This window comes from Carcharodon carcharias, chromosome 3 (assembly GCF_017639515.1).
Source record: "Carcharodon carcharias isolate sCarCar2 chromosome 3, sCarCar2.pri, whole genome shotgun sequence".
Lineage (NCBI taxonomy): Eukaryota > Metazoa > Chordata > Chondrichthyes > Lamniformes > Lamnidae > Carcharodon > Carcharodon carcharias.
Genome location: NC_054469.1, coordinates 233,092,395 through 233,118,586, shown reverse-complemented (window position 1 = coordinate 233,118,586; position 26,192 = coordinate 233,092,395). Strand labels below are relative to the sequence as shown.

Sequence of the window (26,192 nt, the reverse complement as noted above, 5' to 3'; positions counted from 1 at the left end):
AATAAAAGAGCGCGAGGTGAGCGGCAGATACAGAGGATAAAAGAGTGTGAGGATAGTGGAGACACAGGATAAAAGAGCACGAGGAGAGTGGTGGAGACACAGAATAAAAGAGCACGAGGAGAGCGGCGGAGACACAGGATAAAAGAGCGTGAGAAGAGTGGAGACACGGGATAAAAGATTGCGAGGAGAGCGGAGACACAAAATAAAAGAGCACGAGGAGAGTGGCGGAGACACAGGAAAGAAGTGCACGAGGAGAGCGGAGAAACAGGATAAAAGAGTGCGAGGAGAGTTTTGGAGACACAGGAAAAAATAGCATGAGGAGAGTGGCGGAGACACAGGATAAAAGAGCATGAGGAGAGTGGAGACACAGGATAAAAGAGCGCGAGGAGTGTGGAGACACAGCATAAAAGAGCATGACGAGAGTGAGGACACAGGATAAAAGAGTGCGAGGAGAGTGGTGGAGACACAGGATAAAAGAGCATGAGGAGAGTGGAGACACAGGATAAAAGAGCGCGAGGAGTGTGGTGACACAGCATAAAAGAGCATGAGGAGAGTGGAGACACAGAATAAAAGAGCGCGAGGAGAGTGGAGACACAGGATAAAAGAGGGCAAGAAGAGCGGTGGGGACACAGGAACAAAGAGCATGATGAGAGTGGAGACACAAAATAAAAGAGTGCGAGGAGAGTGGTGGAGACACAGGATAAAAGAGCACGAGTAGTGCGGAGACACAGGATAAAAGATCGCGAGGAGAACGGAGACACAGGATAAAAGAATGTGAGGAGAATGGAGACACAGGATAAAAGAGCGCGAGGAGAGCGGTGACACAGGATAAAAGAGCACGAGGAGAGCAGAGACACAGGATAAAAAAGCAGGAGGAGAGTGGAGACACAGGGTAAAAGAGTATGAGGAGAGCGCCAGAGACACAGGACAAAAGAACAGGAGGAGAGCAGTGCAGACACAGGATAAAAGAGCACGAGGAGAGCCGAGACACAGGATAAAAGAGCGCGAGGAGAGGGGGACACACGATAAAAGAGCATGAGGAGTGCGGAGACACGGGATAAAAGAGCGTGAGGAGAGCGGAGACACAGGATAAAAGAGCACAAGGAGAGTGGAGACACGGGATAAAAGAGCGTGAGGAAAGCGGAGACACAGGATAAAACAGCGCGAGGAGAGCGGCAGATAAACAGGATAAAAGAGCGTGAGGAGCGCGGAGACACAGGATAAAAGAGCGCGAGGAGAGTGGCAGATACACAGGATAAAAGAGCGTGAGGATAGTGGAGACACAGGATAAAAGAGCCCGAGGAGAGTGGTGGAGACACAGAATAAAAGAGCACGAGGAGAGCGGCAGAGACACAGGATAAAAGAGCGCGAGAAGAGTGGAGACACGGGATAAAAGAGGGCGAGGTGAATGGAAACACAGGATAAAAGACCATGAGGAGAGTGGAGAAACAGGGTAAAAGAGCACGATGAGAGCAGAGACATAGGGTAAAAGAGCGCGTGGAGAACAGAGCCACAGGATAAAAGAGCACGAGGAGAGTGGAGACCCAAGATAATAGACCGCGAGGAGACCAGAGACACAGGATAAAAGAGCACGAGGAGAGTGGAGACACGGGATAAAAGAGCATGAGGAGAGCGGAGACACAGGATAAAAGAGTGCGAGGAGAGCGGTGGAGCACAGGATAAAAGAGCACGAGGAGAGTGGAGACACGGGATAAAAGAGCATGAGGAGAGTGGAGACACAGGATAAAAGAGCGCGAGGAGAGCGGAGACAGAGGGTAAAAGAGCGCAAGGAGAGCAGAGACACAGAATAAAAGAGCACGAGGAGAGTGGAGACACAGGAAAAAAAAGTGCGAGGAGAGTGGTGGAGACACAGAAATAAAAAGCATGAGGAGAGTTGTGGAGACACACGATAAAAGAGCTCGAGGAGAGCGATGGAGACGTAGGATAAAAGAGTGCCAGGAGAACGGAGACACAGGATAAGATAACGCGAGGAGAATGGAGACACAGCAGAAAAGAGCATGAGGAGAGTGGAGACACAGGATAAAAGAGCACGAGGAGAGTGGAGACACAGGCTAAAAGAGCGCGAGGAGAGCGGCGGAGACACAGGATAAAAGAGCACGAGGAGAGCGGCGGAGAGACAGGAAAAAAAGCACAAGGAGAGTGGAGACACAGGATAAAAGAGCACGAGGAGAGCAGCGGAGACACAGGATAAAAGAACGGGAGGAGAGCCAAGACACATCCTAATTTCTTAAAGTAAATTACAAGTCATTATACACAACATACAATGGCTCAATGGTCATTAACTCTAGTTAGAACCTTGTCTGTGCAGTATAAGGGTCAGGCACCTATCGGGTTAATGCGGCACTGAGTACAGTACTGTCCACACAGTGATGTAAGAGAGCACATGACCTGCACCTAGGGGACAGTCTAGTGTTGGACAGAGGCACGGAGACCAGCAAGCATGGAGACAGCTCCTAGCTTGTACCCTTTACTATATATATGTAAATAGTTCTAACAGTCAATAAAGGCTTACATTTAACCTGCATATGACTATGAGGACTTCTTCAAGACCTACCGAATTGTGACCAACACCATACAACATGGTGGCAGCGGTGGGCGTTACAGAAATTTGCATCTCCTTACAACTCCGATCTTTTATGTTGTAGAATCCTTCTAGAATTGGCCCTGGATCTGGAGCATCAACTGTCTGCTGGCAGCTGGAAAATAACATTCAAAGGCAACTTTTCATTAACATTCAACACTCCTTACCTAAACAAAAACAGAATTACCTGGAAAAACTGAGCAGGTCTGGCAGCATCGGCGGAAAAGAAAAGAGTTGACGTTTCGAGTCCTCATGACCCTTCGACAGAACACAAAATTTTTTTGGGTAGGAGCTAGAAGCGGACCGTCCGAGGTTGGACAACTATCCGAGGTTGGCAGCTGTGAGAGGAAGATCCCCAGAGGAGATGAGGTCAGTGACAGTCCTGGAAACAATGGCTTGATGTTCAGTGGTGGTGTCATGGTCCAGGGAGAGGTAGGAGAAAGTGTCTGCGAGTTGACGCTCAGCCTCCACGAGGTAGAGGTCAGTGCGCCAGACAACAACAGCACCACCCTTGTCAGCGGGTTTGTTGACAATGTCAGGATTGGACCTGAGAGAATGGAGTGCAGTAAGTTCAGAGAAAGACAGGTTAGAATGGGTGAGAGGAGCAGAGAAATTGAGACGACTAATGTCGCGCCGACAGTTCTCAATGAAAAGATCAAGAGAAGGTAAGAATCCAGAGGGAGGGGTCCAGGTGGAGGGAGAATATTGAAGATGGGTAAAAGGATCCGTTGAACTGGGAGAGGACTCCTGCCCAAAGAAGTGAGCCCGGAGACGAAGACGGCGGAAGAAGAGTTCAGCATCATGCCGAGCCCGAAATTCATTGATTTGAGGGCGTAGGGGTATGAAACTAAGTCCTTTGCTGAGCACTGAACGTTCAGCATCGGAGAGGGGAAGGTCAGGGGGTATAGTGAATAAACGGCTGGGGCTGGGATTGGAAGATGGGGTGGGGACGGAGGGACAGGCAGGGGTGGAGGGTCCTAGATGGGTGTTGGTGTCGATGAGTTGTTGCAGCTTGCGTTCCTTAGCACTTGAGAGAAAGAGAAAAAGTTTCTTGTTGAGGCGTCGGATGAGCCGAAGGATAAAATGAAACTGGGGGCACGCGCAGCTTTGAAAAAGGGTACGGCGGTGCTGCTGGAGGGAGAGGTCGAGTGTGTTCATATGGCGGTGCATGGCACTGAGTGTGGATCTCAGGATGCGACGGGAACAGCAGTCCGAGAAACGTTTTATGTCCCGGAGATACCTGTAATCCTGGGTGGGTTCGAAACATGAGGGGTGGAATTTCAGTTGAAATCCATGTGGGGTAAGTCGGAGACGGAGACAGTCACTGAGAAAGGAGATATGGCTGTGAAAGCGGGTTTTAGTAAACACCTTGTCAAACACCAGGAGGGAAATGGAAAGCAATGAAGGTGAGCAAGGCAAAAGAGAGATACGGTAATCTTGTCGCAGAGACGAACAGAACTTCTTCAAGGAGGTAGGCATTTCTTGAAGAGCAGTGGCAGTCAATTAAACACAGAGATAAAAACAAAAAAACTGCGGATGCTGGAAATCCAAAACAAAAACAGAATTACCTGGAAAAACTCAGCAGGTCTGGCAGCATCGGCGGAGAAGAAAAGAGTTGACATTTCGAGTCCTCATGACCCTTCGACAGAACTTGTTTTTATACTCCTTACCTAATACTGTTAATTTTGTTTGAGGAAAAACTAGCACAGAAGGCCCGGCAAAGGCAGGCTACCAGCTGCAAAATCCTGGACATAAGGCAGCAGATTCAGTAGGAGGACTAGGTATTAGTTCTGCTTTAGCTATTAGTGATGGAGAGGTCACTGGTCCTGTACTATGTGTAGCTGAGTATGTACAAATTAGTGCATCCAACTACAATAGTACCTTCGTGAACACAGTTGCCACCAGGTTCAGAGCATCTTGTCACTTTATCTTGTCACTCTCTCTAGATCTGGCACTTCCATTCTGAGCTCACTAACTTTTCTTCTGAAGATTATTCACAGTCAAGCAGGCAGATAGTGAGGAAAAGAGAAAGGAGAATGATGAGGAGACTGGCCTCTGTCCTCAAGGTTCTTTCAAACCTTCTAATCCTTTCCCACACACCAGCTTAAAGAGTTCGACCGGGATGGGGTGATACTTGAGATGAGGAAGAGGGATTGACAGGAGTGGAGAGCGGGGGAGGGCTTGATGGTACTTCAACAAAAGCTGCAAAGCCAGTTACTCTTGACTGCAGAGCTAGGATTTCAGATTTCATGGATCACACACCAAAGGGGAGGATTTTAATGAGCAACAGAACTTATGTGCAGGCACTTTGAACCATCTCTCAGAATGTGCTGCAGGTGTAACTGTACTTACAACAGCAACATCGGGGAAGTTTTTCTTTTTGCAGAATTTAACAGAGGATGTGGCCATTTGGGATTCTGATCACTGGGAAAGAAGGAGCAGTATGAATTAGGTGAGCTTTGTGGCATTTCTTCGATCCACAGTCTCGTCACCTGAAGTTCTGCAGCAGGAGTGCAGCTATGTGACATCAGTGCTCTCCTTTGCTTCAGAATTTATCCAATTGTATTGATGACATAAACATTTAACATTTATCCAAAATTACTTAACTGTTCAACAAAACACAAAATATGGTTTTAAAATAATGGTTTACATACCTAAGCACAGTGGAATCCTTTTAATTAGATGGAGGGAAACATAAAATCTGTAGGGAAAGGATTCAAACATATTAATTAGCCATGTAACTAAAGGGAATATGACCATTAGAATAAATTATCTACACCTATCTAGTGCAGATCTGAACATAATTATTTCACATTGAGCTGATGTACTTTATTTCCTCTGTTTTCCCATATAATTTTAGGTGGTCTCAGAGCAGTTGCAAGAGGGAGATTGGGTGGTAATTAACAATCCCGCTGCTCCAATCCTACAAATGGAAGCTGTTACCAAAATACTGGCGGCTGTCTGTTAATTGAATTTAAATGCTGTCATGATGTCAAGCATCAGATTTCTGTCTGTGGTCCATCCATTGTATGACAGAACATTAAATAATTGCAGGGTCATAATCTGTTGCCCTCCCAGCACAGCACAGCGGAGAAGAGACTGCAAATCAAGCCAGGGTCCGTCTATACCAGGTGCCAACCTCTCTGAACAATTTCCTTTATCTGCCTTGATTAAGTATGAAGATTTTCATTACCAGAAACAAGGCCAGCTAATGGAGAAAAGGCAATGTCAAGAGGTAGGAACTCCTCATTCAGAAATTTCGTCATCCCCCAAACAGACAGGACACTGGCTGACAAGAAAGTAAACATACTAGCCTGCCAATTGGCTAAAAATCAAATTAAATTTCGTATATGGACAAGGGAGCATGGCAACCTTTGCCAAACTGGCAAATTTACATTTATTGCTGAACACTAGTTGCTCAATATGAGTCAACCATTTAGTGTGGGACACTGTAACAGGGAAGGGTTTCATCCGATGGATATTCATGTTGCTATAGTGACCAGAGATACCTATCAATGCATATGAATACTTGATATCCAGAAAGCTGCTTCATGCACCCACCACTGTCTGTGTGGCTTTTTGGAAACCCAAGATATTCTCTGGAGCTGTGGCTGTTGACCTTGTTTCATTCTTCTAAGATTCCAGTTCAGTACTGATATAATGATGTTCATGGAACCACCAAAACCATTTATGGAGCAGCTGACAAGCCTTCTGAAAGCATACTTCAAGTGTCCTGATAGAGCTGGGGTTAACCTGCAGTGTAGTCCAAGCCAGGGTGTCCAAGGACTGTGGTAGCTTGCTACAAACTACACAACTTTTCCACTATGTGAATCAGGAAGAGCAAAGTAAGAGGAAGATGTGCAAGTGTAGCAAGATGATTAGGTTACACAAAGGACCCCTTTGCCAGCTGCAACTCATCTTTGAGCCAATCCATTGTGCTGTCATTGAAGATTATGGCCGAAGATCAGAATCTCTTCAGTTAAGCCATGGCTTGCACCCTCGCTTCTCATTGTCACTCCCCAGCCCTTTCATCTCACTGGTGCTTTGTACATCAAACTGTGTCATACCCTATGCCACACCAGTTATATTCGCGCAAATGGATGCATCTAGGCTGATACTTGAATTAAGTAAATTGCTAACATGGAGTCAGAGTGTCAGAGGCAGGAATTAGTGCTGTACAAAACTGCCAGTCTGCTTGTTAAGTTTTCCTTTGTGTCCAGTGTTTATGAGGGACACAGAGGTCTTTCATTTCAGAAAGATGCACTCTCACTTGTGATTCAGAAAAAGTTAACGAGCCTTTCATGTGCTCAAAATACTCACAGTAAGCACTCACAGAATTACAGGTGAGCCACCTCATTGCCGATCTGAACCTGACAGCTCTCCTGCATCTACCACCTGGCATATCTGCCCAAAAGCGATGGCAATACTTCCAAAATTCCCATTTAAGGATTTGATGGTTGCCCTCCTTCCACCTAGGTACTTACTGTGAGTGACCAATTCCTTTGCAAAGAATATGAATGTATGTAAAAAAAGGCAAGGAATTAAATCAAAATTGAATGCTACCAAGGTATCAGAAGATGTTCTTGCCCTCCTAGCCCTTATATGTCATCTCTAGGGAACACTGTGGGAATCCTGAGATATTGGCCACCACAGCCACTCCTTCTCCAGGTCCACTTTCTGCCACTCTCTTCTCACTGTGTTCTTGCTCTATCCATGCAATGATTTATACAATCATACACCTCAGAAGGGGCCATTCAGTCCTTCATTCCTATGCCTCCTCTGAGTAAGAAATATCCAATTAGTTCCACTTCCCTGCTCTTTCCTCATAGCGATACAATTATTTCCCTTTCAAGTATTGATGCATTTCCCTTTTGAAAGTTTCCATTGAATTTGATTCTACCATCCTTTCAGGCAGAGTGAAAAAGATCATAACAATATTGCATAGAAAAGAATTCTCTTCATCCACTCTTGTTTGTCTTGACAATTACCTAGTATCCCCTGGTTACCAAGCCTGTTGCAAGTGGAAATAGTTTCTCCATATCTACTATCCAAAGTGGCAGAACAAGTCAGTCAGGTTATTAAAAAAAGCTTTATAAACAGAGTCACAGAGTCACAAACAGGATGTTGAACAAGGTATCGAAAGATATTATTGCCTACTTTGTCCTTATATGTGTCAACATCACCTCCAGGGAACTCTGTGAGAATATCTTTTTCTTTATTGAGTTGAATGTCTATCAAATTGCCTCTTGAATTTCTCCACTCCAAGGAGAATAAGCCCAGCTTCTTCAGTCTCTCTATAGAACGGAAGCCCACACCCTCCCCAAAACCTTGAAAACCTTCCTAAAGTACAGGGACCAGAATGAAACTCCAGCTGAGGACTGACCTATGATTTATGAAATGTAACATATCCTTGCTTTGGTACCCTGTGACTCAGTTTATAAAGCTTTTTTTAACAACGTGACTGACTTGTTGTGCCACAATCACAGATTTGTGTAGCTAATTCCACCACCACCACCCACCTGCCCACCCCCCCCAAAGGTTTCTCTACTCCTGAACCCCTCTTACGATTGTATCATTTAGTTTATGTTGCTTCTCCTCATTCTTCCTTCTAAAATGTATCACTTCACACGTCTCTGTATTTGATGTTTATGTCCATTTCATCAGTCTGTTTCATCTGAGATCTACTTTTATCCTCCTCACTGTTTAATGCATTTCTGAGTTTCTGGTCATCTGCAAACTGTGAAATTATGCCATATATATTTATATATTTATATATATATATATATATATATGTGTGTGTGTTGTGTATGTGTGTGTTTAATAAAGCACATATATATATCATATATATATAGCTCCTGGGGTTGGGGGGAGAGGGCAGCACTGTCTAATACTTTCCCAGCTGGAAAACAACCATTCATCACTACTTGCCTGCTTTCTATCTCGAAGCCAGCCCACCTCAAACCATATCACTTATTGTTTTAATGTCAGTGACCAACCCACTGCCAGGGCGTGATTCCTTCATTTAAATGTTTTAATTATGTAGCATGGCTCAGATTTATTTCGATATCCAGCTTCAATACTGGCCGACAGGGAATACCAGAGCAACACGAAACACCGGGCAGCTACAGGGAGCTGAAGACTGCTGCATGGAGCAGGTAAGTGCTTTTCCAGCACTGCTTGTGGACCAGAAGGAACATTTCCCCAGCATCCCCTTCCCCCAACCCCCACTGATCCCCAAGCAATACTGTTGATCTGCAGCAGTGATCTGAACGCCTCCAATGCAGTCTGATGCCCTCCTGATATCCTCCATGCCCTGAAATATCCTCCCAACACACCATATCCTTCCATGGACCCCTCTCCCCACAATCTCCTCCTCCCCTCTTTCTCCAATCTCTTCCTATGTCATCTATGTTCCCTGGTTGCAGCCTGGTATCATAGGCCTATCTCCCAATGGCTAGCCAAGCCTCTCAGTCTGGCTGTCTGTGTCAGGGAAACTATTTTCAGTAATGGTAATCAGGTCCTGTTGTTAAATTGAGCAAAACCTAAAGGCAACATGTTTTGGGTTTTCCGACTGCAAAACTGCACCCTCCCCCCACACCACTGCCTCCCCGTAACCATTGGGGTCATTGTGGACAGAGCCTTTGTTATTTTCACTTTTATTTCCTTCAGCAATCAAAAATGTATTCCATCTGGACTGGGTACTGCCAGTATTTCTTATTATCTATTTTTATCATATCCAACTTCTCTTTCACCTCCTCCTTTACTGTGACATTGGCAACATTCTCGTCGCTTGAGGAAATGGATGTCAAGTATTCATTTAATACCTCAGTCATACCCTTCATCTTAACAAGAAGATCTTCTTTTGCTCCTTAATTAAGCCAATCTTCCTTTGACTATCCTTTAACTATTTATATGTTTATAAAGTAATTCAGTGTTCCCTTTTATAATAACTAAACTTTTCTAATACACTCTCTTTCTGCCTCAATTCCCTTTTCAGTACCCCTTCTGCACTTTCTATGTTCTGCTTGATTCGCAACTGTGTTAAAAACCTGTCATTTATCATAAGCCTTTGTTTTCTGTTTCATTTTAATCTCTAGCTCTTTAGTCATCAGCGAGCTCCAGATTTGGATGTCCTTCCTTCCTCCTCATGGTAACGTGCCCAGCATGAACCTGAACAATGTCCTCTTTGAAGACCTCCTGTTGCTCATTTACTGTTTTACATGCAAAACTTTGACACCAATGCACCTGGGCCAGATCCCTTTTCATCTTACCGCAATTAACCCTCTTCCAGTTGAGTATCTTAATCTTTTGTTTCTTGTCTCTCTCCCGTCTCTTTCCATAATGACTCTAAGTCTAATGATATTGCTCCCCTCTCAAAGCCTGCTCAAATTCATTCTCCCAAACAAGATCCAGTATTGCTTCCTTCCTCATTTGGATGTAAACATAATGATCAAAAAATTTCTGCCATACACATTTCAGAAATTCTTCCCCGTTCTTTCCATTTACATTAATTTGTTTCCTAGGTGATATTGGGAGAATTGAAATCCCCCATTATCACTATGCTACTGCTTTTACATTTTTCTGAGATATCTTTGAAGATTTGCCTTTCTATCTCTTCCCATTATTTGCTGGTGTATAGCCAGCAGGATAACAATTCCCATTCTTCTCTTTAACCCTAGCCAAATAAATGCTTACTTTGAATCCTCAAGTACACCATTGTTTCCCAGCGCTGTAATACCATTTTTGATCAATACTGATGTTCCTCGCCCTCTTTTCTTCCTAATATATATCTCTTGAATGTATTGGAGCCAGGGAATGTTAAGTTCCTCTTCCTGCCCCTGATTAAGCCAGCTCTCATCAATATAAAACCCATCAATTCCTTGCCATCCCCTATCGCTCCAAACTCCTTCAATGCCCTCACAATCTTCCCAGTCCTCTAACTATGCTCCTCATTTCCTTCATCATCATTGCTGTCATTCTTTCAGCTGCAAAGGCCTATTCTTTGGAATTCCCACCCCCCAAAACCCTTTATCTTTCCATATCCCTATTCTCCTTTAAGGCCCTCCTTAAAATCCCCCTTTTTGACCAAGCATTTAGTCACCCCTCCCCCACCCCACCCCATCTAATAGCTCCTTCTCTGGCTCAGTACCCCTTTTTAATTATACGTCTGTGAAACATTTAAGGGCATTTTTCCCACATTAAAGGTGCTACATAAATACAGGCTGCTGATTAATCCTAAATTGATATGTCATGGAACAAGTATAAGCTTAAAGCACTCTTCATCTGTCTCTACAATGAAGCTCCCCATGTACAGAACCACAAAAAGGCACTCTCCTATTTTCCTGCCGCTTGCCCTTTCCTCATGAAGGCGCTGGCTGTGGTCAGTTGGGCAGCAATGCTCATCTCGGTGCCAGAGGGCTGTGTGGTCAAGTTCCAATCCAGAAGCTTGAGCACAAAAGTAGAAGCTGAGACTACAGTGCAGTGCTCAGGGAGTGCTGCACTATCAGATGCGCTATCTTTCGGATGAGATCTTAAACTGAGACCCTGTCAGATTTGCCTCTCCATCTGTTCCCATTATTTGCTGGTCTATAGTGTACAGCCAGCAGAATAACAACTTCCATTCTTCTCCTTAACCCTAGCCAAATAAATGCTTACTTTGAATATTCAACCATACCTCTCAGGTGGATATAAAAGATTGCCAGGCACTAGAACAGTTGGAGATTTATCCTTGGCGTCCTGACTAATATTTATCCCTCAATCAACATCACAAAAAAAGGATCGGATCATTATGACATTGCAGCTTGTGGAAGTTTGCTGTGTGCAAATTAGTTGCTTCGTTTCTCACATTACAATGATGACTACACTTTAAAGTCCTTCATTGGCTGTAAAGTTGTGAATGGCGTGACATAAATGTAAATCTTTCTTTCTTTGACTTTCATTGGCATTGATTCCCTGGGCACCAGCAGCCAGTTGGAATCTTACTCAAGCAATTATTCGTCATGTCTAACAGCATCTTTCCCCTACGTAACATGATGGACATGCAATAAATCAATTCCACTAGGGAAGGAATATGAAGCATTTTTGCTCATGGATGGAGACCAATCTGTGAGAGGCAGCTTCTACCAGAAGTGCCACATGTGGGGTGGTTATCACATGTTGTTATGAGTTGCTGTTTATGGTGCTGGCACCTGTTGTCAAACCGCTGCAGCCACTGATTGTCATGATGACGCAGGCTACCCCCAGGTGATGTCACCATTTCCCTCTGTCATTGGCTAGTGTCTCCCAAGTGTGAAAATCAATATTTAGGGCCTTTATGTCATGCTTATAAGCATCCTTCAAGCAGAACTTTGAATGTCTTACAGGTCTTTTGGCTCCAGCTTCCTTTCCATAGAGAAAATCCTTGGGTAACCATCCATTTTCCATCCTGTGATTGTGCCCAAGCCAGCTAAGTTGTCACATTCTTGCTTTTGTCCTTCTATGAAATGCCCATAATGCACGACAAACAATGAAGATGAAAGTAGTTGAACTTCCTTTCTTGATAGCTGAAAATTGTCTATGTTTCACAAAAATACAATAAGGTGCCGAAGGTGGTAGCTGCTTTTCCTGTGTGTGTATTGAGTTCTGTATCAAAAGACAGATTGCCTGTCACTGTGGACCCACGGTAGCAGAATTTGCTAAATACTTCCAATGGGGTGTTACTTACTGTGATCAGGGGCAGAGATGTGACAGCCCGTCCCATAATCATGGTTTCCTTGATGCTTACAGTAAGGGAAATATCATAACATTACTTCATGTAACAAGCCTAGGATATTTGACCATGAAGGATGCCATAGCCCAACCCAATCACATCTGCACAATCGTACTGTTTAGTGGTTTGGTTTCCACATTGAATAGTATTTGGATCTCTCGTTGGGTAACTTGTGGTCTAATCAATACCGGAAAGGCTTCCCTCTACTCATGAGTAACTTCAGACTGACTTAGTTAGGTTTCTTCAAAACTACTTTATTTACACTATATATGTGGCACTCTTCTAGATAAGTACCTCTCTCTTGTGCTCAGGCTATTCCATCTTTTGGCAGAGCCTCTTGCACTTGACCTGCTAATGTCACTGTTGCATCATGATGCACATCACTATCTCATTACCAGAATGAAGAACCCATTGTGCTACATCTCCCCCCACGTATAATCTTTGTAATAACAATCTTAAACTATATTCTTAACTATTTACATTATATTTTCAAATCTCTGTCACCTCCTTTACTGTTAAAAATTCTTCTCCACCACTCCCCCCCACCAAGTCACTGTTAGAAAGGGCATCAATCTCTCACAGTGTTCTTGGCTCTCCGGGAGGGCATTGTAGATGCATGTGGTTGATCTTCTGTTCCCTGGAAGACCACAACATCAGTGCAGTGGGTCAGCAGCTTTCGAAGGCTGCTTGGAACCGGGCTGTGATCTCCAAGATGATTGAACTGTCAGGGTCATGAAACCTTTTCAATGAAAGACAGATCCAAGAGAGGAGGCTTCAGGACACAGACAATCGCACTGTCTTGAACAGGAAGAGGACAAACTAACACTTGTTCAGGAAGCCTCTGCTCCCTCTTAGCACACCGGAGAAAGGCTTAAGGAGATGAAGTATCTTCAACTTTGACGAAGAATTGCACAGCTGTACCAATCACTGCTGCATTGAGGACAAAAATGGTATTCAACATTTGAGGATTGTGCAAATCTGGAAGACGAGAAGAAGTATGACAAAAATTCTGCAAGTATGGCAGGATATGAAGAAAATATGATTTACCCGCTACACTTTACAAATAACTTTCACTTTCTGTAGATTGCGCTAACATTGCTACAATTGCTTCAGCTCCACTGTAGGTAATGGGATGACTGTGCTAACGTAAGAAGGTATTCAACAATAGAATGAATCTCCAGAATGAAATCTAGACAAGATTTCTGCATAGGACTCTTCAACTGTAGAAGATCATGTAGTTTTGGCCTCTGCTTCTGCGCTCAAGGACAACTTTAGTAGAAGGATGACTTTCTGATGAGATTGAAGTGTGGAAGTCAACTTACTTTCACCCAAAATAATAAGCTCCACAGCCACTCTGGCAGTGTAATCCACCATGGAATCAAATGTTTTGTTCTTCCTGGACAGCACGCTAAGATCATGCAATCATTAGTGGGTTCAGTGGAATGCTTTATGAGTCCTGCTCTCAAACACAGCTGTCTCCTCAAAAAATATCATAGAGGCTTCATAAGCTTCGGCAGTGGTATACTCAAAGAGCGCACCAATCTCTAGTGCCTCATTTTTGCACAGATCACTCATTGCTGCAATGGTTTTTTTCTCCTAACCTCCTTCAGGAAAGAGCCATTCTAGGTCCAGAATGCCCTGTTGCACATGGTTACCATCTGCTGCAGTGCCTTCAGTTCCCATACCTTCTGACTGGTGGTATAGTGGTATTGTCACTGGAGCAGTGGCCTAGGGTAATGTTTTGGGGTACCAGGGTTCAAATCCCACGTCAGCAGATGGTGACATTTGAATTTTAAAAAACAGAATTAAAAGTCCACTGATGACCATGAAACCATTGTCAATTGTTGCAAAAACCCATCTGGTTCACTAATTTCCTTTAGGGAAGGAAATCTGCCTTCCTTACCTAGTCTGGCCTGCATGTGACTCCAGGCCCATAAAGTAGGTTGACTCGGAAATGGCCTGGCAAGCCATTCAATTCTCAAAGACAATAAATGCCGCCCTAACTAGTGACATCTCCATCCCCATCCCATAAGCAAATATAAAAAAAATTCTCAATGTCCTCCTGGGATCCAGTGGATGGTGTCTTTGTCAATGAATAGACCTCATCAGCTGCTGCTGAATTGAAATGCATTGATTCTGTACCTGACTTTGAAAATTCCTGCATGAATGGTACTCAGCTGTCGTGTTGTATGACTTTGCCTACTCTTTCCAGAATGCTCAGTTGTATACATGCATTTCCACTCAGGAAAGATTGGAGATTTAATTGTGCATGATATAGAGGTCTCTGTAATATGTCACCCCTTTTGGTGAAGGGTGCCAGTTATCTGGCCCTTTACTTGAAGATCTGTACTGCCTGGACCTTGCAATTTAATGCTGGATGTCCATTGCTTTGAGCCAGTATTGTAACACCCAGCGCCAGTATCAAGTTTCAAGTCACTTTTAAAGCCTTTAACTTCCAAAGTAACTGACCAAAATCCTTGTTCTTGATCCTTTACTTTTCCTAGGAAATCTGTAATCTCAGTTCTTTCCTTATTCCCAATTTCCCGAATTATCTGCATATCATAAACATTCTATTGCTTTCTTCTTTTAATTTTTTTTGGATTTACAGGACTACTTGAAGTGTCCTGTCTTTCTGCATTGGAAACACTTTGCAGCCCCAGCTAGGCGATCTTGCCTTCTGTGCTGCTTTTTAGCCCCGCAGTGTAGACACCTCAAGATGGCTGCTGGAGGGTTTCCCACTCTTTCATCTGTTTTGGCAGTCTTTGCAGTAGGCATGGCTGCCACCTTAGGGCCTGCCCAACTAACAGGCTAATCCGAAATCTCGGTCAGATTATAGCCTGATTTTACTCCCTAAGTTCAGCCGGCCAAGCATGTTAGCAAATAGAGTTGGTTAAGTAAGTTATATTTGCATTTTTTGAGTGTTAGGAACGAGTTTTAGCTTTAATGTTTAAGTTTAATTTGTATTTCTTGATCTGTGTGTTAAGAAAAGGCCAAATTGAGCTTTAGTCTCACTTTAAAAGGTGCCTGTATTTCTAATGAGAGGTGTATGACTCTGGAAGCTAAGTTAAACAAACAAGAGTCGAGAAACTAGGCTGTTGTCCAGCAACAGGGGTCTGGATAGGTAGGTCCCCCTCCCCACTACCCCCCAGACACACACAGAAAAATTAAAGAAACAGCAGTTTTGTGCTCAGTTTGAAGATAGCGGCCAAACAGAAGCCACCTAAAAGGGACAGATAGCAAGTCCCAAGCTAAAACTGATTGCAAGTAGCTGGCAGAGACAGACTGGAGCAAAGGGGACAGATAGCAAGTCCCAAGCTAAAACTGATTGCAAGTAGCTGGCAGAGACAGACTGGAGCAAAGGGGACAGATAGCAAGTCCCAAGCTAAAGACCCCAAAATCCAGGGAGTTGAACAGGAGAAAGTCCCAAATAGAGCTTCTAGTCAAAGGAAAGACAGGAACCTGGGAAAAGGGACTGTTAAGAAAAGTTGAGAGTGAGTGCAGAGTGAAAGGCTCCAAGCTTCAGGTTTGAAGAGACAAAAGCTGCAGAGAGCTGATTTAAGGTGAGAAAAGTTTGAAAGAGGCAAGAATGTCCAAAGGGACAACTGAAGGCATGTAACTCTTTGCTATCGGCATGTAAAGCAGTAATGTACTGTTGACAGCTGAATCAGTGAGAGAGAGTGCATGGAAGATAGTTTGAATATATATGGTGACCCAGGGAAAAGGAACATCAGAAAGAGAGTTCAAAACCCTTGCGGAAGGGTCTGAGAAAAAGTATCAGTTTGGGAGAAGATTCCAAAGTAAGTTCTTGGAGAGTGGAGATTGGAAACTCTCGTGTGAAAGACAGAATTCAGCGAGAGTGGTTGGCTCATGGTGCGACAAGCATCTGAGGGGAGTTAAGGAGAGATCCATAGCATCTGGTTGAGGTGGCATCTGTCACTTGGTTTCAGAGTGTGGTGTGTCTGACCATGGGTTGCCTATTGGTTACATGGACTGTGTACTTACTGTGGACTTTAGAGTATAAGATAGCTTATGTAGCTTGTGAAAGATTGGATAGGCTGGGGTTGTTTTCCTTGGAGCAGCGAAGGTTGAGTGCGGACCTGATAGAGGTGAGTAAGATTATGAGGGGCATAGATAGGGTGGATAGGTAGGCACTTTTTCCATTAGCAGAGAGGTCAATAACCAGGGGCATAGATTTAAGCTAAGAAGACAGTTGAGAATTCTTTTAACACAAAGGGTGGTGGGATTCTGGAACTCACTGCTTGAAAGGGTTGAATCAGAAACTCTTGTAACATTTAAAAAGTATTTAGATATTCACTTGTGTTGTCATAGCCTCCAGAGCTATGGGCCAAGTGGTGGAAAATGGAACTAATATAGGCAGATCATTGTTGACCGGCGCAGAGATGATGGGCCAAATGGCCTCCTTCTGTGCTGTAAACATCTATGAGTCTATGGGTTATTCTTTCAAATCTGTATATATCTGTAAAGGTATAGCTGTAGGTGAAGGGGTATTGTAATATAATTCATCTTTTCTTGTTTAATAAACATTTTATGCTTTTGTTAAAAGTTCATTAGCTGACTCCTGTGGCTCTGTTCAGTAGCCCCTCTCCACGTATCAAAACAAGCAAATAAAAGTTAGGATCTATCAAGCTGGCGTTTCACTCTAGGATCAGGCTTGTCCAGGATTAACCTCAGCTAGGGATCATAACAAGTGTTTTGAACCGTTTGAGAGTTAGGTTGTCTCTTGTTTGTAAAAAATCTGACAGCTTTTCATCACAGACTCCAACAACAATGCGATCATGCGTAAGTTCATCTTTCAAAGCACCATACCCACAACAAGTGGTTAGCCTATCCAGGTCTGTAAGAGACAATTCAGCAGATTCCCCTGCTCTTTGGGATCAGCGATTGGGTTGTGCCCACTCAACTATGAGACTCCATTTTGGGCTGAAAGATGCATTGACTGCTTTTAGGATGGTTTTGAAATCTGCAGAGATCCCTTCTACCCCTGTCTCAGGAGGACATCATTGGCAACAGGCATCTGCATAGAAGAATGAACTAACCTGGTTCTTCTGCTCTTTGGCATGTAAACCTGATGCTGCTTGATATCTCAGGCAGGGTTTTTTCTACAACTCCCAACACTGGCATCTATGTGGCCCTTCAAGGTTTTCGAATGGCTGCAGAAGGGCCAGTGACTGTCCGACTGGTGCTGACATTGCTACTGATTCTCAGTGCGCTTCTCATCAAGGTAAGTCTTCAGATTCTTCCTTTGAAGGAGTCTTCTTCTGATTTCTCCCCAAGGGTGTTCTGTCGATGGCACAAAATCATTGTTAGATTGGCATCAGCATCGCTGCCACCATGTTTTGTGTTTTGGTTTCCACAGAGAATAGTATTTGGACCTCTCTTCAGCTAACTTGTGGCCTAATCTATATTGGGAAGATTTCCCTCTCTTACTCATTCAGTGAATTAGGTCCGACTCAGGTTTCAAAACTACTTTATTTACACTATGTACATGATAAGCTTCTAGGTAAGCACATCTCTCTTATGTACAGACTATTCCATCTTTCTACAGAATCTCTAGCACATAACTGCTGATGTCACTGTTACGTTATGATATCACTAGCTCATTGCCATAACTATTAACCTATTATGCTACCTGTCTATCCCTCAGGAGTTTCCTTTCTTCCCTTTTACTTGCTTGGGATCATCATTGTCATCATGAGTGCTCTTCCCAAAGACAGTTCCTTGGCTCATAGTAGAATTTCCATACCTCTCCATTGTGTGCCATTCTTTTCATTTGGCAATAACTTCCTTCAATTTTCAAGCCATCCAACATTGATATTCTCTTCCTTCCTTTTCCTCTTTGAAATCTTCCTCCATAACATCTCCTACATGTCCATTTCCTCTTAAAACATGTCCTGCCCAGTCACTCTGACTTTTCCAAATTATGTTCAACAAATTTCTTCGTTCATTCACTCTCCTCAGCACTTCATAACGTGTTACCTTTCTATTCTCCTCCAAACCCAAATTTCAAAGCTATTTAGCAAGTTGATCTCCTCCCTCCAGAAAGTCTACATCCTGCATCCATACAAAACAACACTCCAAATCAAGCTCTTTATAAGCCACATCTTGAGTTATTTATTCACCTTTCCAGTTAGTAACCATCTCTTCGTACCAAATACAACCTTTCACATTGCTATCCTTGTTCTTACTTCTTTGTTGTATCTTCAAGCTGCAAATATTATGCTTCCTGAATTCTTGCACCTGATAGGAAGCACAAAGAGAGTGGGTGGGAAGGCATAGAACTGCATCGACGATGACCACTTTGGATTCCAGGGAGCAAGGAGGTCAAGAGAAGCAATTGGCATTATAAGATCAAAAAGTGAATGCAGTTTAGAATTTTGACACAAATTATGTACTTGTTTTGTTGATTTTGAAATATATTTGATCGAGTTGACTGGATTAATCTCTGGACAGTGCTGAAAGACATTCAGGTAGGCTGGAGAGATAGACGGCTCATAAGAAAACTGTAGGTGTGTCAAACAGCAACAGTGAGAGTAACCAAAGGGGAGTCGGAGCCCTGTGTAATTGGAAGAGGAGTTTGACAAGGGTGTTGTTTATCTCCAGTCCTCTTCAATGTCTATGTAGAAGTAACAATCAAAGAAGCGGTTAAAGACACGGATCTGGTGTTAATATTCGGGGGGGGTGTGGTGGTGGTAGGGTGCTGTAACATCAGTTTCATTTACAGATGACAAAGCACTTGTAACAAGCACAGGAGAAGGATTACAAGAACTAATGGATAGGCGAGTAACAGCAGGCATGAACTTTGGAATGAAAGTGAACATGAACAAAACCAAGAGGATACATATCTCAAAATTACCAAGAAATATTCATATACTCATAAAAGAGGTGAACTAGAACAGGTGCAAGAATTCAATTATTCAGGCAGCATATTATCTGCAGATGGCAGGTGCAGCAAACTAACAAGAACAAGGATAACTGTGGAAAAGACTACTCAATAAGAAAAGACATTTACTAACTGGAAAGCTGAATAAACATCTCAGAAAAGCCAGCTAGAAAGATTTTGATTTTCTTAGGACACTGATATTAAATGCAGCACTCCAGATGCTACCATGTAAGATTAATTAACTCAGCACTGAGTGGGTATCTGGTTAGACAAATAGAAAATGATTCACAGATAGTACTTCAGGAGGGGAAGGAGAAATGTGTCTAAATGAAAAATTGCAAGTTGGCCCAAAAGGCTTAAATGATATAATTTTCATTAATTATTTATGAAGGGGAACCCAGCTGCTTGTTTCCTACTGCAATATTTTTCCATCCTGTAACCTCAAACTTCAGATCTAACAGCACTGCGAGTTTGGGGCCTCTCTCTCTCTCTCCCATCTAAATGCTACTGTCTAAATTGTTAGCATCTGAAATGTTGCATTTAATTTCAATATCCCTAAGTAAAGAGGAAGAAAAGAGACTCCTGAGTGATGCGATGTGACTGAGTTGGGCTGTGGCATCCCACATGGTCAAATATTATAAGCTATTTACATGAAGACACATTAGACATTTCCCTTACTATAAGCATCCAGAAAACCCTGGTTATGAGCAGGCTGTCAAATCACTGTCCCTGTTAGGAAGATATAATAATTTCCATTATGTTAGTGAAATTTATTGTAAAATGGAGTAAAAGTGGGATGTGTCTATGTGTGTGACTGTGCGTGTGAGACTTCATTGAATTAGAGGCAGCTAGCCTGGGAGCTTTGATGTAATGAGAGAGATTTAGGTTTGAAATGTTAATTCGGTAAACATGGGAAGTTTGAGAATGTGAAATGTAAAGGGAACATTTGCATTTTTAAACAAGCTGCAGTGGCTTGAATTCAAAGGAGGGGGTGTAATGTATACATAGCCAGCAGAAGTAGTAAGAAATAGTGTGTTTATTTATTTTCCCCAAAGATTACTGGTGAAATTGGTACTATGGTAGATTTTTTATTAGTAGAGAGATAAAGTTCAAAAGACATAGTGAAACAATGGAAATTTGCATTCAAAGGGGAAAATATGTATAAAGGAGAGAAAACTTTGTAAGGGAAGCAGTTTAAGATCCAAAGGTGGGTTAAGATCCAACAAGTGTGAAAAAGCCTGCAGCCTGTATGTACCGAACTGCAGCCCCCAGGGACTGAAATGAAGAGATCTCACTTTGAATCAGACTGTTTAAGGTATCGTTTACTTTGCCTGGGTCTTTTGAAATCTATTTGACTTACTGTTACCTTAACGGAGGTGTAACTGAGAGTTAAAAACAAAAAAACTGTGGATGCTGGAAATCCAAAATGAAAACAGAATTACCTGGAAAAACTCAGCAGGTCTGGCAGCATCGACGGAGAAGAAAAGAGTTGACGTTTCGAGTCCTCATGACCCTTCGACAGAACTTGAGTGAATCCAAGAAAGGGGTAAAATATAAGCTGGTTTAATGTGTGTGTGGGGGTGGTGGGGGGGGGGGGGGGGGGGGGGGGCGGGGGGGGAGTCGGGGGGGGTGGGTGTTGGGTGGGGGGAGAGAAGTGGAGGGGGTTGGTGTGGTTGTAGGGACAAACAAGCAGTGATAGGAGCAGATCATCAAAAGATGTACAGACAACAGAACAAAAGAACACATAGGTGTTAAAGTTGGTGATATTATCTAAACGAATGTGCTAATTAAGAATGGATGGTAGGGCACTCTAGGTATAGCTCTAGTGGGGGTGGGGGGAGCATAAAAGATTTAAAAATATTTAAAAATAATGGAAATAGGTGGGAAAAGAAAAATCTATATAATTTATTGGAAAAAACAAAAGGAAGGGGGAAGCAGAAAGGGGGTGGGGATGGAGGAGGGAGGTCAAGACCTAAAGTTGTTGAATTCAATATTCAGTCCGGAGGGCTGTAAAGTGCCTAGTCGGAAGATGAGGTGTTGTTCCTCCAGTTTGCGTTGGGCTTCACTGGAACAATGCAGCAGGCCAAGGACAGACATGTGGGCAAGAGAGCAGGGTGGAGTGTTAAAATGGCAAATGACAGGGAGGTTTGGGTCATTCTTGCGGACAGACCGCAGGTGTTCTGCAAAGTGGTCGCCCAGTTTACGTTTGGTCTCTCCAATGTAGAGGAGACCACATTGGGAGCAACGAATGCAATAGACTAAGTTGGGGGAAATGCAAGTGAAATGCTGCTTCACTTGAAAGGAGTGTTTGGGCCCTTGGACGGTGAGGAGAGAGGAAGTGAAGGGGCAGGTGTTACATCTTTTGCGTGGGCATGGGGTGGTGCCATAGGAGGGGGTTGAGGAGTAGGGGGTGATGGAGGAGTGGACCAGAGTGTCCCGGAGGGAATGATTCCTACGGAATGCCGATAGGGGGGGTGAAGGGAAGATGTGTTTGGTGGTGGCATCATGCTGGAGTTGGCGGAAATGTTGGAGGATGATCCTTTGAATGCGGAGGCTGGAGGGGTGATAAGTGAGGACAAGGGGGACCCTATCATGTTTCTGGGAGGGAGGAGAAGGCGTGAGGGCGGATGCGCGGGAGATGGGCCGGACACGGTTGAGGGCCCTGTCAACGACCGTGGGTGGAAAACCTCGGTTAAGGAAGAAGGAGGACATGTCAGAGGAACTGTTTTTGAAGGTAGCATCAGGACATGTCCTCCTTCTTCCTTAACCGAGGTTTTCCACCCACGGTCGTTGACAGGGCCCTCAACCGTGTCCGGCCCATCTCCCGCGCATCCGCCCTCACACCTTCTCCTCCCTCCCAGAAACATGATAGGGTCCCCCTTGTCCTCACTTATCACCCCTCCAGCCTCCGCATTCAAAGGATCATCCTCCAACATTTCCGCCAACTCCAGCATGATGCCACCACCAAACACATCTTCCCTTCACCCCCCCTATCGGCATTCCGTAGGGATCATTCCCTCCGGGACACCCTGGTCCACTCCTCCATCACCCCCTACTCCTCAACCCCCTCCTATGGCACCACCCCATGCCCACGCAAAAGATGCAACACCTGCCCCTTCACTTCCTCTCTCCTCACCGTCCAAGGGCCCAAACACTCCTTTCAAGTGAAGCAGCATTTCACTTGCATTTCCCCCAACTTAGTCTACTGCATTCGTTGCTCCCAATGTGGTCTCCTCTACATTGGAGAGACCAAACGTAAACTGGGCGACCACTTTGCAGAACACCTGCGGTCTGTCCGCAAGAATGACCCAAACCTCCCTGTCATTTGCCATTTTAACACTCCACCCTGCTCTCTTGCCCACATGTCTGTCCTTGGCTTGCTGCGTTGTTCCAGTGAAGCCCAACGCAAACTGGAGGAACAACACCTCATCTTCCGACTAGGGACTTTACAGCCTTCCGGACTGAATATTGAATTCAACAACTTTAGGTCTTGACCTCCCTCCTCCATCCCCACCCCCTTTCTGTTTCCCCCTTCCTTTTGTTTTTTCCAATAAATTATATAGATTTTTCTTTTCCCACCTATTTCCATTATTTTTAAATATTTTTAAATCTTTTATGCTCCCCCCATCCCCACTAGAGCTATGCCTAGAGTGCCCTACCATCCATTCTTAATTAGCACATTCGTTTAGATAATATCACCAACTTTAACTTTAACACCTATGTGTTCTTTTGTTCTATTGTCTGTGACATCTTTTGATGATCTGCTTCTATCACTGCTTGTTTGTCCCTACAACCACACCAACCCCCTCCACTTCTCTCCCCCCACCCAACAACCCCCCCCCCCCCCCGACCCCCCCAACATACCTTAAACCAGCTTATATTTTACCCCTTTCTTGGATTCACTCAAGTTCTGTCAAAGGGTCATGAGGACTCGAAACATCAACTCTTTTCTTCTCCGCCGATGCTGCCAGACCTGCTGAGTTTTTCCAAGTAATTCTGTTTTTGTTTTTAACTGAGAGTTAGATTGATTAGGGGATTTGGAAGTTATCATATTGGTAATTTGGAGATCTATGTATGTATTTAGAATAATTTCTCTTATTAATAAAGGTTTAATTTAGTTTTATTAAAACCTCTTAAGATCAGTGGTTTTATTACTCAATTCAAAGCCCGCATCTCGAAACATACAAATTGAAAATTAGTTGTGACAGTTGTTTCAAGTTTTCCTCTGGGACTTGAGCAGCTCAGCATTTACCCTCTGCTGTGTCATAACTGCCCCTGGGTGCACTAAATAACACCCCGCTGGAAGTGGTTGGCAAATTCTGCTATCTTAGATCCACAGTGACAACCTGTCTCTTGATGCAGAGCTCGATTTGCATATTGGGAAAGCAGCTACCACCTATGGCCAACTCTCAAAATAACAATAACATCAAGCCAGAAGCAATTAAAAAATGCAGAGCAGAACACAGTACAGACATTGTTACAGGCACACGCTCCATTCTTGTACCATGGCATTGAATGTCTTTGGAATGTCTGGAACTGCAAAGCTTTCCTGAGCAGGAAGAAGTTATGCTTTTCCTGCAACTCCTAATAGGGAATGCAAGACAACGAGCTGAGAAGAAGCCATGTAGTTATCTTGATTGTGTCAACACATGGTCCACAGGCTCAAGGAATGGGATCTCAGTCAGCTGGAGAAAATGAGCTACCAAAATAGGGAAAATACCAATATTTATCCATCCTGGTTTAACCCGGTTTCTTCCAAGTAGATAGGGTTACAATTGTTCTATTTGAGAAATAGTTTCCCCATTATGCCACAGTCAACAAACTCATCTACTGCAAAGGGATATATCAATAAGTATGGACCAATTAGGTTTTTTCTGGATAGCTCAGTTAATAACAAGAAACAGTCAGTGACGATACCATTGAAAATACAGAACCTGTCTGACTTGATACTCTTCAAACAACATGTGAAAACATTTGCCATAATTTAAATGTTACAGCCACAAGGAAAATAAGTTTTAAATGCCATGTATTTTCTTAATATTTGGCAGCACAAAACTGATCAGTCAACAAATCTGCATCCATCCGTAACACTGATGTTCAGCCAACAGTTTTAGAGATCACAACAAATCTGATCAGCTTTTACTGTATTTCTAACCTGGGCTGTGGGCAATAAAACTTTATGTCAATGCTGAGAAACTAGTTTATACTCTACAGACTGTTCAGCAACTGATGCAATCAGTAATAAAGAAAGTCAAATTGTCATCTGTCTCATTCCAACAAACACCTGCAATTTTAAGCAAGGCAAGAACAAACATTTGCAAACCTTATTCTGATTGTAATCAGAAAGCACTCATCTGGAAAATGTCCAATAAATGGGTTTTCAATCATTAATTGAAATCACTCCGAATAACCCCTTGGACTGTCTTCTCTTGAGGAGATCTGCAAAAACATTTAAATGAAAACTTTCTCCTTTCTATACAGATATCACCTATAGATTCACTTCTGATTTTTTGCAACCACTAGAGCTACATGTCAGTTTCTATATTATAGAAATAGAAATGGTTGCTGGGTGTCATCCAACTGAATGTTATTAACTCTTTAAGAGGGATTTTAACTGGGAGTGATGCGCGAGGAATGACAGGGTTGGCAGGAAGTGGGCTAAGTGCTAAGCACATCCAACCTTGGCAGCAGGTGACCTGGACAAATAGGTGGAAATGGGCAGCTGGTCAGTGAGTGAGAGTTTTTGTTTACTGGGCCATAGTTAACTGTCATTCAAGGAAAGTACACCAGCAAGAAGGTGTCACAGGGAGGGGATGGATTCAAGAGGATTGCACAAAACCTAGCGTTAATGACGTCTTATTGTCCTGGAGCATCTTCTGGCTGCCTTCACCTGGTGAGAAAGCAGAAGTTTCCCCATTCAGGCCAGAGTTAAAACTGGACCTCAATCTGTATAGTTAAAGAAGGACTTTGCCTGTTGAAAAGATCAGGTTAAAATGGAAGACGGCAGAACCTAGGCAAGACATCAGTGAGTTAATCACTTGACTGACATCAACTGTCCTCTCATCTGGTTTCTATCACATAGATAGGGTTAAAATGGTCACTTTTGTGTTCTGAATCTTCACAGTCTTTCACAGCACCTTGAGATGTTTACAGTTAATGGAAAGTAAAATCGGGCAAATATAAAACAGGGAGACAATCCAATCCTCTCTGTCCCACATTGGATTAGGTCTAATTAAAATTATCTCCGTGTGCTTTAAAATGTATCAAAATGATGCCAAATCCAATAACCAGTATGAAGAATCACATATGTACAGCAGAGAAATAGATCATTCAGCTCAACTGGTTTCTGCCTGTGTTTATGCTCCACACCAGCCTCCTCCCACTCTTCATCATCTAAGTTTATCAGCCTATGCTTCAATTCCATTTTCCCTCATTCATTTATCTAGCTTCCCTTTAAACGTATCTGTGTTATTCAGCTCAACTATTCTTTGCATTCGAAAGTTCCACATTCTTACAATTCTCTGGATAAAGAAATTTCTTCTAAATTGATTATTGGGTTGATTCTGTCCTGAACTCAATGAGGCACAATAATTTTAAACCAGTTAGAACAAAAATATTTATTTTTAAATTCCAATTAATTGCAAAGCAACCAGTCGACAAGAAGAACTTAGATAAAAGCAAAATACTGCGGATGCTGTTGTCAAGGTAGCCGTGGGAGTCGGTAGGCTTGTAATGAATATTGACCTACCGACTCCCACAGCTACCTCGACTACAACTCCTCACACCCCGCTTCCTGTAAGGACTTCATCCCATTCTCTCAGTTCCTTCGCCTCCGTCGCATCTGTTCTGATGATGCTACCTTCAAAAACAGTTCCTCTGACATGTCCTCCTTCTTCCTTAACCGATGTTTTCCACCCACGGTGGTTGACAGGGCCATCAAC

The 26,192-nt window shown here is 43.4% G+C and overlaps 1 protein-coding gene across 2 annotated transcripts in view; it reads right to left on the bottom strand.

Moving 5' to 3' along the window:
- Positions 1–24,730, bottom strand: part of LOC121275709 (C-C chemokine receptor type 3-like) — a 58,258-nt gene extending 33,528 nt beyond the window's left edge. The window contains exons 1-4 of one of the 2 annotated variants that reach the window (XM_041183290.1): positions 24,575–24,707; positions 17,408–17,651; positions 5,257–5,303; positions 2,576–2,717 (exon numbers count right to left, since the gene is read on the bottom strand). In XM_041183290.1, coding sequence (XP_041039224.1) covers positions 2,576–2,635 — 60 coding nt within the window. In that variant the 5' untranslated portion in view covers positions 2,636–2,717; positions 5,257–5,303; positions 17,408–17,651; positions 24,575–24,707. Of the gene's footprint in view, positions 1–2,575; positions 2,718–5,256; positions 5,304–17,407; positions 17,652–24,574 lie in introns of both variants that reach the window. The other variant, XM_041183291.1, reaches the window with a different exon arrangement.
- Positions 24,731–26,192: the final 1,462 nt, after the last annotated feature.